A 16,355-nucleotide genomic window follows, 5' to 3' on the forward strand; every position below is an offset into this window, starting at 1 on the left:
TTTTTTTTTTTTTTTTTTTTTTGCCACAAAGAAAGTGAGAAATCACCCTCCTGCAGGGATGGTCATGTTGCAGTCCCTTCCCTTCTGTTCTCCTCTTGGGATTTGGGGAATGCATACACACATGCCTGGTGTGATTTTCAAGCCTCCAGGTCTGGGACTTGAACCATGGTGGGCCATGTGAGAGTCCAGCATTATTAACCACCATGTCACCTGCTGGCCTCAAGTTCTCCTCTTTCTAAAATGAAGATGAATATTTGCTCTCCATGTAGGTGTCTTAGGCTGGTGAATCCTGAGCCCCATGAACTTCTCAGCACCTGGTGTTGTGTGAGCATAGATGAAAGTCACTGTAGCATCTATTCAGCATTGACCACTGTGTGCTTGGCACTGTGTTAGCTATTTAAAACCTCACAGTGGGGTAGCTTTACTGACAGAAACTGGGGCACAGAGATGTTCCATACCGTACCTGGGAAAACTTGGCCCAGAGCCTCCTAGGTCAAATTCTTGGGGGAGGCAGTGGGTTCAGGGTCTTTATTTCTCCAGCATGCCTGGAGCAAATAGCTCTTGTTTCTGGCAAATCTTGAGGGTAGGGATGTAGGTTACTGGTATGGCCTCCAGGAGCGTGTGAGTTCCGAGGTAAGTGAATGCCCCTGATGAGCACTTGCAATGGGCCTGAAAGTCACCATGGGAAGTGTCTAGCTCATAGCATGCAGTCCACGAATGAGCACGCAGGCATTGCCTGACAGTTGGATAGGACTTCAGAACCTTGACTTCTACCCAAGACCTGCCAAATCAGAATCTCCATTTTAATAAGATCACCAGGTGGATTGTACCCCTTAGATTTTAGAAGTAACTGAAATATAGGAGATAGGCTCTCTATGGGAGGTCATCTGTGGTTTGTCTGCAGCCCTCCTGCAGGTCCATATTATAGTGAAGGAAAGAGGGGTTGTCCCTGTCTTGAAAAGGGAGGAGCCATTGCTGTGCCTGGTTGCTTCTCAGTGCCAGACTTTCCCTGGCCTTTGGGTTGGGCCACCTACTTGGTCAGCCTCCTGTCCACATTGTCTCTTTTTCCCAAGAATGACGACAGTGTGGTTCATGCTGGAAACCTTTAGGGAGAGACCACCTCATTTGGCCTTGTCCCCACCCCATGAAACTCTGGTCAACTTACATTGTGCAGGCAGCATACTTGCATCTTGTGTCTGTGTCCTATACTCCCCCATCTCCCTGTGGGACAAGGATGGGCCTCCAGGAGGGGTTGCAGCTTTCTCTTTCTCTCCCTGACTGTTCCCTGAGGAAGCAATGACAGAGCTGGCCTTCCGTCTAGTGGCACCCACAGTTTCTGTGCCAAACTGGGTATAGGTCAGTGATAGAAGGGAGAACGCAGTTGGAGACCATACCCCAGAAGGCTTATTATCTTTTGGGGACCACACTCAAGGATGAAAGGAAGCAAGCTTAGATTTGAGCCTTACTCTTCTGTGTGCAAAGGGTCAGTGACCCCTCTAGTTACTGTTCTGTGTGAACACTAACTTTTCACTGGTCCGGATGTATAGACAAGCAGCCAGCGTTTGAGGTGCCATGACCAGGCAGTGGTCAGAGGGAGAAGCTCCCAAGCTGTGTGAATGATGGGTGAAAGTTTATCTGTACTGTGAACCTCTGAGGGCAGAACCTTTGCCAGTCTGGTTCTCAACTAGCATCTACCAAGGTACCAGAAAGTGTTGTATACATGAATGAGTGAAATAACCAACTGACGTAAAGGACCTAGATTCTTTGCTAATGGACAGATCAGTTCTGGTATAGATGTTACTCATTAAGTAAGGCCAGTGCTATGCTTTATTAGTGGATGGTGACAGGAACTATGCTAGTGTTTGTGCAGTTGCATGTCATCTTCATTACAGCTATGAAAAATGACTGTTGCTTTGCTCATTTTACAGAAGACTGAGGTTCAAAGTAACATTCGTAGTCATAAGGCCAAGGGTGGCTGCAAGGCCTATGCTTGTTCCACTCCCCATCTAGGGCCTAGGCAGGGTTTGGGGTGCCAGGCCCATCCCAACTTGGGTATTCAAATGGTTTTAGGGCCGGTAGGTACTGGTATCATGGAACTAAGGGTTGGCAAGGTCTTTCTGCCTTGGCTGTGGTAGACAACATGGGGCTCTCTGGTGTGAGGACAGTGAAGCAGATGGGTTCAGGGATAGGTGCCCAGTCCTGAGATGGCAGCTGGGATCTCACATGACATTGCCTGGGAAGCCCAGTCTGGCCCCTGCTATGCCAGCTGTCAAAGTTGTCTAGACAGTCTGAGGTGACAGTTGTCACCATTCTGGATGAAGTAGGCTAAAATTGGTTTATTACTGAAATCTGAAACTTGAGTTGAAGCAGTGACACCGAACAGTGCCCCAGTGGGAACACTAATGGTAGGTTTGATGAAGCCCTGGAGCCTACATAAGGAGCACCCGTGCACTTCTGAAGGGGCACATGAGGTGGTAATGGTGGGATGGGTTAAAACGAAGGGCTCCTTTCCTTCCCTTCACAGGCTTTTCAGTTATCCTGGCCACAAAAGGTCCATAGAGAACCTGTAGTGTAGGATGATAGCCACGAAGTTGTCCTAGATCCTGCCAGCCAGGAGAAGGAAAACATCGTCCTAATCCTAGGTTTCAGAATCTGTTTGGTCCTCCGCCTAGCTTCCTTTACTTTGTCTTGTTTCTCTGTAGTTTAAGGTGAGGCAGAGGGAAGCCGTGAGCCCCTCTTCTCCCTGACCTTCATCCCCTTTAGCCCGTGCAGAGAAGGGCTGTGAGGGACTGCTCTCTTCACAGAGGAGGAGCTAGGGAACACTCACAGAGCATAGTGGCCCCAGTGTTTGTTGAGTTCTGTATAAAATGAGATACATCTTTTTTTAATATTTTAACTCAGCTCAACTGAATGAACTCCTGGGGCCTCCCAGTTTGAGGGACATTCAGTGGTATTCTAAAGTTATGGTCTGTGCTTTTCAGAGTGGTGGCAGCTGTTGCCTCAAACTATATAGATCAGTAGGTGGGCAAACCACAGCCTATAGGCCAGATCCACCCATTGCTAGTTTTGTTTTTTTTTTTTGAGAGTTTTTTTCTATAAGGCGCATGCACTCGCCAGACAGACAGAGACAGAGAGACAGAAAGCGGAAAATCCCCCCCCAGGGGGGATGGTCACGCCGCAATCCCTTCTCCATTCTCCTCTCGGGATCTTGGGCATGCACGCACACGCGCCCGGCGTGAGTTGTAAGCCACCGGGTCCGGGATGCGAACCACGGTCGACTACGTGGGAGTCCAGCGACATAGCCATTAGGCTAACTGCTGGTTCCCCCCATTGCTAGTTTTGTTTTTTTTTTTTGAGAGTTTTTTTCTATAAGGCGCATGCACTCGCCAGACAGACAGAGACAGAGAGACAGAAAGCGGAAAATCCCCCCCCAGGGGGGATGGTCACGCCGCAATCCCTTCTCCATTCTCCTCTCGGGATCTTGGGCATGCACGCACACGCGCCCGGCGTGAGTTGTAAGCCACCGGGTCCGGGATGCGAACCACGGTCGACTACGTGGGAGTCCAGCGACATAGCCATTAGGCTAACTGCTGGTTCCCCCCATTGCTAGTTTTGTTTTTTTTTTTTGAGAGTTTTTTTCTATAAGGCGCATGCACTCGCCAGACAGACAGAGACAGAGAGACAGAAAGCGGAAAATCCCCCCCCAGGGGGGATGGTCACGCCGCAATCCCTTCTCCATTCTCCTCTCGGGATCTTGGGCATGCACGCACACGCGCCCGGCGTGAGTTGTAAGCCACCGGGTCCGGGATGCGAACCACGGTCGACTACGTGGGAGTCCAGCGACATAGCCATTAGGCTAACTGCTGGTTCCCCCCATTGCTAGTTTTGTTTTTTTTTTTTGAGAGTTTTTTTCTATAAGGCGCATGCACTCGCCAGACAGACAGAGACAGAGAGACAGAAAGCGGAAAATCCCCCCCCAGGGGGGATGGTCACGCCGCAATCCCTTCTCCATTCTCCTCTCGGGATCTTGGGCATGCACGCACACGCGCCCGGCGTGAGTTGTAAGCCACCGGGTCCGGGATGCGAACCACGGTCGACTACGTGGGAGTCCAGCGACATAGCCATTATGCTAACTGCTGGTTCCCCCCATTGCTAGTTTTTATAAATAAAGTTTTATCAACACATAGCCATGTCTATTTACATACATACTGTCTTTGGGTGTTTCATGCTACAGCAGCAGGGTTGACTACTAGCTGGGCTGAATTGTTATGACAAAGACTTTATGGCTTACAAGCCTAAATTTAATTATATATATTTTTTAAACCTTTTATTAAAAAAACCTTTTAAGAGACCAGCAGATGCCATAGTGATTACATTGCTGGATTCCTACATAGTCAACCTCAGTTTGAATCCTGGACCCAGCAGCTTAAAACTCACATTGGGTGGGACCAGCAGGTGGCGTAATGGTTATGTTGCTGGACTCCCACATAATCAACTGTGGTTCAAGTCCTGGACCTGGAGGCTTAAAAAACTCATATTGGAGACCAACAGTTAGTGTAATGGCTATGTTGCTGGACTCCCATGTAGTTGACCATGGTTCGAGTCCCGAACCCGGTGGCTTAAACTCACCCCAGGTGCGTGTGTGTGCGTGCCCAGGATCCCAGGAGGAGAATGGAGGAGAAGGGATTGCGGCGTGGCCATCCCTCCAGGGGGATGATTTCTCGCTTTCTGTCTCTATGTCTCTCTGGCGAGCACACACACCCTATAGCAAAAACCTCTCAAAACAAAACAAAAAAAACTCATACCAGGCATGTGTGTGCCTAAGACCTTGAGAGGAGAATGGAGGAGAAGGGACTGTGGCACGGCCATCTCCCCCATGGGGTGATTTCTAGTTTTCTGTCTCTGTTTCTCAAGCAAGCGCATGTGCCCTATAGCAAAAATCTCCCCAACCCTCCACCCCCCCCCAAAAAAAAAAAAAAAAAAAAACCTTGCTGGGTGTGTGTGTGCATGTGTGCTCAAGATTCTGAGAGGAGAATGGAGAAGGGATTGCGGCATAATCATCCCCCCAGGGGGTGATTTTTTGCTTTCTGTCTCTCTGTCTCTGGCGAGTACACATGCCCTATAGCAAAAATCTCTCTAAAAAGAGAAAAGAAAAGCTTTTTAAGACTCCTAATCTAGATGCCCCATGCCTCAGTTTCCCCATTTAGAAAGTAGCTGAATTTACTTGGCAATGTGTCACCAAAAGCTAGCCCTTAAAATGACCCAGGACTGTTATCCCGGTGGTCAGGAATATGGCTGTGACATGGCCTGCTCAATTTTCTCAGATTCTGCCCCTGTGTGGGCTCTTCCTGTGCTCCCTAAGTGGCAAATAAGAATGTGGTATACACGGGGCAAAGGGTGGAAAAGGAATGTCCAGTACTTGGGAGTTTTGGCAAACTGGAGCCTTGGTGTCAAAATGAGTTGTGTATTCAGCACATCTCCATACACAGAAGTATGGTTTTTATTTTCTTTTAAATGAAAACCATTTTCTCACAGTGGCATTGTGCTGGCACCTTTGCTGGCTTGTTTGTCCAGTCCCACTACTGCTGTCTTTTCCAGGCTGCTCTTGTGCCACTGCCATGCTTGAGCAAGCGTGAGGCAGAGCAAGGATTGTTCATTTCTGCTACTTTTACACATTGCCTCAATTCTCTTCTGTCAACTGAAGAATTTTGGTGGGGCTCAGTATGGTGGAATAAAACCTAAATGCAAACAGCAAGGGTGAACTTGGGGTTCTCATCATTCAAGACAAGTCCAGAATGGTGGCCTTGGCTAGAGATCCTAGAATTCTCTCTCCTGGTCAGACCTGGTCTCTGAGGCAGACAACCAGTTCAGAAGTTGCTAGAGGAGATTAACTTGTGGTAACAGAACTTGGCCTGGATGAGGTGGTTTTGCAGCAGCTTTATAAAAATAAGGGTGGGGATGGTTGGCTCTGATATTTAAAAGCCTCAGACAGCCATAGTTTCAATCTTGTGCTCCACCTCAATCAAAAGAGGCCTGTCCCAAGATGGTTGTTGCCCTTGCCTGAAAAACCCAAAGCAGTCGGCCTAGGGCCAGGAAGCTGCTGTGTGGGCGAGAGCATCTCTGGGAACCGAGGAATGTGGTGGAAAGTTCTTAGTGTAATCAAGAACCACTTCCACCATTGCTTTTGGTGCAGACCCTGTTTCAAAGCTGACAACAAGAAAATGAATGAAGAAGAGCTGATAATAAATAGTTGTACCATTTACATCTCTCTTTTAAACAAAGCTGCTCTCCTGTGATTCGTCTTAGTCTCTCCTTGGCCCCCTGTGGTAGCTCTGCTCAGACTTGAGGGCTATAGGAGTTGAGAAGCAGGAAAACAAGAGGTGAAAGGAGTCAGGATTTTCTAAAGAGCAGTTCGGCTTCAAAGGCTGTAAGGAGTTCGTAAGTTCTGTGAACTCAAACCAAACTCCCACTGTGTACAAAATGCTAGGGATAGGGGTGTTTATTAGCCCTTGTCCCTGCCTGGAACAAGCAGCTAGAATGAAGCATAGGCTAATCTGAGTTTGCAGGGATATTCTGGGGTTCCTGAGGAAGGACTGGGTGACAATAATGGAACTGCAAACAAATGTAACACTATGTGCTGGGCACTGCTCTAAATGCTATATATGTATCAGTTCATGTAATCCTATCAAACCTGGGGGACAGATAACGTTATTGTCATGTCTGGCTACTGCTGAGGACATGGAAGCACAGACCTTTGATGAAATAACTTGCTTAAGGCCACAGCACATTTAGGCAGGCATAGGATTTTTGTTTGTTTGTTTGTTTTTAATTTATTTCTTCCCTGAGCAAGAAACAAAGGGAGAGAAAGAGACAGAAATAGAAGAGAGACAGAGTGACAGCACCCCTGAAACAGTACTAATGCTGTGATCAAGCACTACCCTTAGCCAGCCATGAGTCATGGGCACGAACATGCCCAGTGTACTCAGGGAGGTCTCTAGACACAAATCTAGAACCTTCTCATGTGGGTCAGCTTTGCAGAGTATGGTGTTTTGACCCTGCACCACTGTCTGGTCCCCATGGGTAGGATTTAAATGGGTGACATGGCTGGGAGTAGTATGCCGAGCTTGTACAGCACAACCTCAAAGGAGGCATAGAGAACACACAGGGTCTGAGGATGGGAAAGCTGGAGAAGGTTTGGTAGGCAGAGATGAGGAGTCTATGGGGAGACAAAGAATGTGGCCCTGGTGTCTCATACTTCCAGGCTGCGGCCTTCAGCTTGCTAAACTGCGGCTCCTTTTTCGGTTGCTAAGATGGAGTACAGGTAAGTTTGTCAGAGCCTCTGGCCCACTCCTAGCAGCTTGGTCCAGGTTGATGCTTTTCTTTTGCCATATGCCCTTGCACCTTTGTGGACTCTCATTCTCCTGACCTTGTCTAGATGACTCTCAGAGGTCCAACACAATTAAACAGGTCTCTTTTTGATTTATTTATTTAATTGTATTTATTCATTCATTTATTTTAATTTGACCAGAGAGAGGCACAGAGAGTGAGAGAGAAGGAAAGTGAGGAAACAAGCCACCAGGTCCAAGACTTGAACTGTGGTCAATCATGTGGGAGTGTCCAGTGTCTTAATCACCAGGCCACCTGCTGGTCCTGCTTTTTGGAGCCTGAATATTTTTATTTCAAGAAAGGGTGAAGGGGCCGGCAAGTGGCAGGGTGGTTAAAAGCGCTGGACTCCCACATGGCTGACCACGGTTCAAGTCTCGGACCTGGTGGCTTGCTTTCTCACTTTCTCTCTCTCTCTCTCTCTCTGATCAAACTGGAAAATAATAATGATAATAATAATAAATAAAGTTAAAATAATTCTTTAAAAAAAAAAAAAAGAAAGAAAGGGCGAAGAGTACAACATTTTGGGTTCATGGGTGGGAGCAGTTAATAGATACCAGGGTTGAGCATGTGGCAGTGGGCATAAGGAGACCAGCTCAACATCTACTCACATGGCCTGGGATCCCTGCTGAGGTGAATTGGGGCTTCTGGTCCACCTTTTTTGAGCACAGAAGATGGCCAGACCTCCACATTGACCAAGTAGGATTCACATTCCCAAGCATATCAGTGTTTTCTTCGGTTTGATGTCTAGCAGAGCTCCTTCCCCAGGCTCCTGCTGGCTGCTTTTCCTCTGCACTGGCCTGTCTGTTGGGTGAGGCTGGGAACTGACCTGGTTCTTTGTCACTGGTCCCAATCCATACACTGCTGAAGTACCCACCCAGTTTTGTAGTCTCTGTGATATTCGTTGTTAGTATGACCTACAAATCATCATAGCTGTGTACACTGGCCAAGTAAAAAAACCAACAAGTTGCCCATGTGCTGGTGGGCTGTGGAATAAGCTGGCTGAGAGCAACTCCTTTAAGAACAGATGTCTAGGGACCAGCAGTTAGCATAATGGCTATGTCGCTGGACTCTCATGTAGTCAACCGAGGTTTGAGTCCCGGACCCGGTGGCTTAAAACTCACGTCGGGCGCTTGTGTGTGCATGCCCAAGATCCCAAGAGAATGGAGGCGAAGGGATTGCGGTGTGGCCATCCTCCCTAGGGGGTGATTTCTCACTTTCTGTCTCTCTCTGTCTTTCTGGCGAGCGCACATGCCCTATAGCAAAAACCTCTCCAAAAAAACCCCAGATGTCTAGCCCTGGAACCTTGAGCAAACTATTGTATTTCCTTGAGCCTCATCTGTCAAGTAGGAATGGAAATAGGGAGGGAAGTGCACTAGTGTCTATCTCAGGACTTAATCGCATATACTAAATGCTCAATTCACGGTAAATATAAATGTTCTTTTTGGAGAGGTTTTTGCTATAGGGCATATATATACACACACACACACACACACACACACACACACACACACATTTCTTTTATTAGTACTAGTTTCTTATGGTATCCAATAAGAAAAGCTGACATACAGTTAAAAAAACAATAAGTTACCACAAAGTTCTTGGCCCTGTCAGAATAGTATTGAATTTCCAATCCAAGCGCTATGAATGCATGATGCTCTTCTATCTTTTGTTTATAATAATGCTGTTTCTTCTTTAATACCAAAGAACATAACTTCATCAGCATGGGCAACATGTCACATACGACTTGGTTAACTTTGCTGTTCATTCAGAAGGGGGCACATTGGCAAACTGCACTGAGCATAGTTTGACCAGCTGTTTCCAGCCCAACCACACAGAAGAGTCATTTCTGTTATCAGTTCTGTACTATGGTCCCTGGAACAAGGGCAGTGTCCTACTGGTGTTTTGGTTTTGTTCTTAATAAATAGTCTGCACGTAAGTTTAGGGAAGCTGCTTTGATGTGTCATTTTCTCCAATCCAGCCCTTCCATTAGGGACATGATACCCAGGAACGCCTGTGTTCCCATGACAGCAGAGCTCCCTGGAGCCCTTGGTCCCTGGGAATATTCAGAACATGCTTATTTGTGGGCCTCCTGAGCCTCCAGACTGCCCCTGCACAGCTGGAGTGCGTGTTTTATGTGAGTAAACCCAGATGCACCTGTCTCCCAGGGTCTTGGACCTTGCCCCACTCTAGTGGGAAGAATTCAGACTTTCTTCTGAATTTCCTTTGTACTCCTAAAGGACTCATGTTTGCATTTCTGTTACCTTCTCTTTAATCCAGCATATCTTTCTTGAGAACTGCTATGGGCTAGGCACTGTGATGGGTACCACAGAGCAAGAGGAATAGAAGCAAGGCCTCATTTGCTCCCTACAGATGGATACCAGTTGGTTTTGATGTACACATACTGTGTGCAAGCAGCACATTCAGCCCTGAGGATATAGTGTCTATCTCAGGACTTAATCGCATATACTAAATGCTCAATTGATGGTAAATAGAAATATTCTTTTTTTTTTTTTCTTCTTGGAGAGGTTTTTGCTATAGGGCACATGCACTCGCCAGAAAGACAGAGAGAGACAGAGAGACAGAAAGCCAGAAATCACCCTTCATGGGGCATTGCCACAGCGCAATCCCTTCTCCAGTCTCCTCTCGGGATCTTGGGCACGCACACACACACACACCTGGCATGAGTATAAACCACCGGGTCCGGGATTCGAACTGTGGTCGACTACATGGGAGTCCAGTGACATAGCCATTCTGCTAACTGCTGGTTAACAGAGTTAGATGGTTAGCTGGTTAGATGGCCATGGGCCTTGCTCTCTAGAAGCTCTGTCGAGTGCAAGCAGGCAGACATTAAGCAGGTATAAAGAAGAGCATATCAGTCCGAGTGAGTGCAGGGGTAATGGGGTAGAGTTGACCAGCAGAGAAATATAAGTACTTTCTCTATGGAGGCTGACATGAGTGACCCTAGGTCCTGGCATGTGTGGCAATACTGGAAGAAAATAGGCAGCTAGATATACATGCCTGTTGAATACCCCGAGTTAGGAGACTCACGCTTGGTCTTGCCCCAGGTCTACACTCAGCAGTCCCTTGGATGATGATGGCTCATCATCTAGACTGGCTAGCTCCCTAGTAGTTCTTTCTCATTCCACAACATTTTGTATATCCTCCTGGTATAGGCTAGAATGAGTCCATGGGATGGAATGTCTTGGCAGAGTAAGGCAGGAAGGTGCCAAGTTCAAGGGACCTCTGGTTTTCCTATTGATACCCAAGAAGACAGGCTTTTAGGCCCTTACCAGACCAGCATGTCTTAATTCCAAGCCCGAATTCATGTGGAAACACTGAGCATGTGAATTTGCTGTCTGCTTTGTGTAAAAGTGCATTATTGTGGGGGTGCCCCTATGGGTGTAGGAAGGGAGATGGGAAGTGCCTCTGTCCTAAAGCTAGCCTTGTCACCTATAAGTGACAGGACTTTGTGGATAGTCTGCCCTCTCTAGCCAGGAATGTCCAGTATGGTGGTGATATTATGAATGGGCCCCTAAACTGAGCCTGGGGAAGCAGTCCTGGGCCCTGGAGTTCAGATTTGTGTAACTTCACTGAAATGGTTTCTCTTCTGAATGAATCTCTTGGGGAGACCTGAGTTAGAAGAGAACAGTGCCTTTGGAATCCAGTGGTCCAGGGTTCGAATCTCAGCCTTACCACTCTCTAGCTAGGTAACCACTCTGATCATCAGTTTTGTCATTTGCAAAATAGGAATAAGAAAACTAGCCTGACAGGGTTGGTATGAAGATCACATGAACCAAAAGATGTAAATGTAAAATAGCTAACAAAACTGACCATACTGTGGATACTTAGTAGAAGGCAGTTGCTATTGTTATTGCCACCGTCACCTTTATCATCACTGTTACCACCATCACCTTTATAATCACTGTCTCATTCATCATTACCATCAGAATCATAGTGTCACCGTCATCACTGTCACTTTAATCACCATTATCTTCACCGGCATCCTCCCTACCACCCTTAGCATCAATACCACGATCACCTTCATTGTCATCGTCTAGCATGGAGAGTCCAGTTGGAACACTTAGAAGACTCAGGCCCAGGCTCAGATTCAGAGTGGAAGACACACGTCATCATGGGTGCTACCTGGGCTCCTGCCTTGTCAAGAAGGCCTCTTTTACCTTTGGCCTCCTCCAACTGATAGAAAGATCTTTCTAGTAGGAAGAGATCTGTCTTAGTGCTTACCCTGGGAACAAGCAGAGCCTTACAGTATCATAGAATTATCCTATACTTAATTATATTACTAAGAATAAAATATTCTGGCTCCACTGGGAGAAAAGTTGTCTGGTAGATAATTATGTCGTCTATACCTGTCGCCAAATCATCTTATGACTTTAGCTTGAAATGCTATAAATATCCTAGTAGGTGACTAACGATCTGACAGCACAGTGGAGGAGGTGCTAGCCTAAGAGCAGCAGGGCGGGTAGATCATTCCAGCTCTGTGATTCACCAGCTGTGGGATCCTGGACAAGTTCCTTCTCTGTGTCTCAGTTACCTTATCTGAAAAATGGGGATGACAATGTTTGCCTCCTAGAGGCATTCTGAAGACTTAAAATGTACAGCCCAGCTTCTGGGACATATGTGCAGTTGGTTAAATGTTACTTGCTTTGGCAGTCCAAAGGAATAGAAAAGATGAAGTGCACACTACCCATATATGCCGGGGAGACCACAAATGCCATCAGGCCGAATTCTGGGGAGGGCAGCTCTTGGTTCATAAATCCTGCCATCTTCTGGTCAGGTATTGTTCATAGCAGGTATCCTTCATACAGTGGTGTGGAAGCAGTCTGAGGCCTACTCTGGAAGTCCATTTAGAACTGGCATTGTCGGTGTGCAATTGTTGGGATTTTGACAATATCCTATAGTATGTGATAGAGGAAAGAGATTAGGAGAAAACAGCTGCTGACTCACTGGCAGGCAGGCCAGGACTGCTCATTCTTCCCCTTTGATGCCTGGGCCAGCATGCCAGCAGCACCCTCTCCACCCTGTTCCTCATCCTGCTTAGTCAGGTGGGTGGTCAGGGGTGCCAGCCTGGTCCAAGAACAGTGTAGGGTCCTCAGCCATGGTCAGTTTGCTGGCATCTACTGAGACAACAGTGTGTTCCCTTAGAAGACATAAAGACTTAAAATAGTTGGGGCTGGTTTCCTTACTCCCAGTTTTAAGGTTGGAAAGGTGGGTGAAAAACATTCTAGCTGGAACCATAAGTCTCAGAGCTCGAAGTGACCTGTCTTTATGAATCTGGAGAACTTGAGGCCAGAGAGGCGAGGGCATTTGCCCAAGTTAGTGAGTTAGTTGGTGACAGGGCAAGGCAAAACCTGGCCTGGCGCTGCTTCTTTTGTCTGTCTGTTCTTCCCAACTCGGCACTCTCCTTAGCAGGTGCAGCTGTTTCTCCAAGTTGGGTAGATTCGGCTTTCATTTCCTGCTGGTTCTATCCTGTCTCCTCACCCTCGTCCTGAGCCTCCCAGTGACTTGCTAGTTGTGGCAAGCACTTTCTCTTGATCTCTCGCACAGTCCTTAAAGGGCTGGTACTGAGCTTTTTCTTTCCAGCATAGCTTCCCAGGATGGCTGATCCCCGGTCAGGCCTCTCAGAGACAAGAGGAACCCTGAGCAGGCAGGACAAGTGAGCTGGCTCTGAGTTCTGGTGGAGAGACTTCCAGCTGTAAGACGTTGGGCCAGTTATTTCATCTACCTGAGCCTGTTTGCTCATCGGCAAAGCAAAGAAGAGCACCTCTTAGGGCCTGTCGTGTGTACAGGCCTGGCCCATTGTGAGGGCACAGTCAAGGGCTCTGCTATTACTGCTTTGGTGAGTTCTTGTTTCAGAAGCCTCAAGGTAATTATTGATGAGGTCTCATGGTAGTCCTATAAAGTAGGCTGGGCAAAGATCATCGTTACCATGTTACCGATAGGAAGGAGGAAGGAGATGTGTGAAGAGTAATTTATGGCAGCTGGGGGCAGAACCAAGCTAGGACATAGCAGTCAAAATTCATCCTCTCTTGGGAACCAGCAGTTAGCGTAATGGCTATGTCGCTGGACTCCCACGTAGTCAACCGCAGTTCGTGTCCTGGACCCAGTGGCTTAAAACTCACGCCAGGCGCGTGTGCGTGCATGCCCAAGATCCCAAGAGGAGAATGGAGGAGAAGGGATTGCGCGTGGCCATCCCCCCTGGGGGGTGATTTCTTGCTTTCTGTCTCTATGTCTTTCTCTGTCTGTCTGGCGAGCGCATGTGCCCTATAGCAAAAACCTCTCAAAAAAAAAAAAAAATTCATCTTCTCTTCAAGCCCCTAGCCTTTCCCCTCCATGAGGCATGGACCTTATGAGTCCCCACACCTTGGTATGGAGGTGGCCATTGCCCTTTTCTCCCTCACCATCACAGAGATTTCCTGCCCTGGTTTGGCCCTTTGCCATACCCTGGTCCGTGGCCTCTAGCTCAGGGTTTTCTGACAGACATTTCCCGAGCCGTGGAGCCTCAATATGTCTTCATTTCCTCCCAGGAGGTTGGGTATCCTCAGAGATCTCAGAGAGGGGGCTTTCTTGAAGAGGAAGAGTGTGCCATTTTGCCTCACAAAGGCAAGCAGGTTTTCAATATCTGAGGGAGAACTGATAACGCAGAAGTCTATGGGTGCTGGCAGTGAAGCCTCAACCTGTTACAGGGCATGCTCCAAAGTGCATTTCCTGTTGACAGTCTCCTTACCCACATCCACTTCCTTTCCCATCCTCATCTCCACACTGGTCTCCTTGCTAGTTGGTAGCCAACTTGGCTATTAACATGCTCTGTGTTTGCCTCTTGACCATCCTAGGCTTTGTGGAGAACATTGGCCCTGGGACCAATGCCATCACTTGAGTGCTAATAATCCTACTGTGTGTCTCATGAAGCCAAAGACAGATTGCTGGACTTATCTCAGGCAGCCATTTTTGGTCTGTCCTTCACACTTTCAGCATTGTGCTGGGGGCAGCCCCAAAGAAGACACAAACCCTCTTCCATCCCTGCTGTGGAGTGACCTGGAAAGACACAGACCTACCTTCCCCTCCACTGCTTTCTAACCATGCATTGGGCATGTAACCTTCCTCTAAGCCTCAGCTTCCACATTGATAGTGACATTCATTTTTCCTCTCATAGTTATGAGGATATAATCATGCTCATATTAAGATCCAGCCACAGTGGGTCCTCAACACGATCTCCTTCATCGTCTTCTCTTGCCTACCCTTCTGAACAGAGCTTCCGGTTCATTTGGAGCCTCTGGATGTTGGAGCCTTAACATTCAGCTTAAGACCCTGGAATACCTAATCATTTGAGGGTCTAGGAGCAGGAGAAATAACTGAGATCTAGGATATGGTGAAGGTTTCTTGGAGGTAGGAAGATTTGCAGTGGTTTTCTGCTAGCCATTCATTCAGTTTACTTAGGTTCAATTCCCTGATTATGAAATGGAGATCATAATAAAATTGAGTCCCCCAGGGAAGTGATACAAGTTAAATGAGGTGATGTTTCAAATGTGCCTGGCAGAGCTCCTGGGACAGGCTAAGTGCTCTGCACTGTTGGCCTTGCTATCCTCTCTGCTCTCTTCCCACTGGTGGATGCTGCTCACCCCCTTACTTCTTCCCTGACTGTAAGCATCTTAGGCAGAAGCTGGCCTCCTTCTGCTCTGGGCTTTCTGAGTATGGCCAGGGCCAGCCAAAGAAGGTAGGTTTCAAAACCTAGGTCCTTCTAGGAAGTTGATCTGTTGTGATCCCTGGGGCTGATTCTCAGGGCACCTCAGATCCCATGGATGGGGCCTCACTGCAGACTTGGAAGAACAGTGTCCACATGTCCAGACTGACTCGGCTTGCCCAGAGGCACTTCTGCTATAGCAGGGAAGAGATGCCAGCAGTTTCCCAGATTGCCTGGGCATTCATGGCTGCTTCTAGCCTTTCCATAAAGTCTTCAGATGAATCACCCCAGTATTGCAGGTTCATGATTCACATAAGAAGGGAAGTCAGAGTTCACATGAAGGGGATGGGTAGAGGCCAGGTCTCCCAGAAGCAGGAGAATACCAGGGATAGAGCAGTTGAGAGCAGCCATTGTTCCCTGGGCTGAGGATAGGGACACCGGATGTGCATAGACCATAAACCACTGTGTCCAATGCAAACCTTGTCTTAGGTCTTCAGCCTATGGCTTAACATTCCAAAGCCCCAGGGCTGAGAGCAGAAGACCAAGGAGGAAATGAAGGTGCTGCCATGACAATGAGAGAGTCCGAGTTCAGGCAGACAGATGGTCATGAAACAGTTCCATTTGTCCTAGTTTTTTTGTTTGTTTGTTTGGTTTTTTTTTGCTTTAAAAGTTCAGTTACCTTAGAATTTATTTAAACTAAGAAAAAAGTCATGTTTTCATGCAGTACATATTTGGTTCTTTAAATAACAGTTATCACAGTTATCAATAGCAGAAAGAATTAAGGAATGCTGTTGGGTTGTACATAATTAAATATCTCAAACACCTTTCAAAATACTGTAGTAGCCAATACATAGAGGCATGCTTTTGGTGGGCATGGCAATGCAGTTTAGAAAAGAAAACCATGCTGCAACTATTCAATTTCTTTAAAACCACTGAGCAAGAGAAGCAGCATTGAACTTGCATACTGGTTTTACAGAACTTCTATACATTACTTGACTTAAATCCAAAAGCAAAAAGGTAAGATTCTCCTCTATTTTTGGTAAACAAACTGCATGGTAAACTTAGATGACTTTGCCCCTGGGTTTTACCTGGGAGTGACCTTTTAAATTTTTTATGTAAAAGAGGGCAAGTTTTCCCCTTTTATACTGATGTTACCAATGTTACTGTTTCTTGGGATCTCAAGAAGAGTCCTATTCTTTTTTTTTTTTTGGAGAGGTTTTTGCTATAAGGTGCGTGCACTTGCCAGACAGACAGACAGGGACAGGGAGAC

The 16,355-nt window shown here is 47.1% G+C and overlaps 2 protein-coding genes across 2 annotated transcripts in view; one reads left to right on the plus strand and one right to left on the minus strand.

The window, feature by feature from the left end:
* The window catches only part of FAM53B (family with sequence similarity 53 member B), a 90,326-nt gene that overhangs the window by 42,679 nt on the left and 31,292 nt on the right, over window positions 1-16,355 (plus strand). The gene's annotated exons all lie outside the window — the stretch shown is intronic.
* Window positions 16,197-16,355, minus strand: part of LOC102490972 (AP-3 complex subunit sigma-1-like) — a 1,864-nt gene continuing 1,705 nt past the window's right edge. Inside the window, exon 3 of the mRNA XM_027770089.1 lies at window positions 16,197-16,266. Within this exon, the coding sequence (XP_027625890.1) occupies window positions 16,197-16,266 (70 nt within the window). The remainder of the gene's footprint in view (window positions 16,267-16,355) is intronic.

This window comes from Tupaia chinensis, unplaced genomic scaffold, assembly GCF_000334495.1.
Source record: "Tupaia chinensis unplaced genomic scaffold, TupChi_1.0 Scaffold000113_1, whole genome shotgun sequence".
NCBI lineage: Eukaryota > Metazoa > Chordata > Mammalia > Scandentia > Tupaiidae > Tupaia > Tupaia belangeri.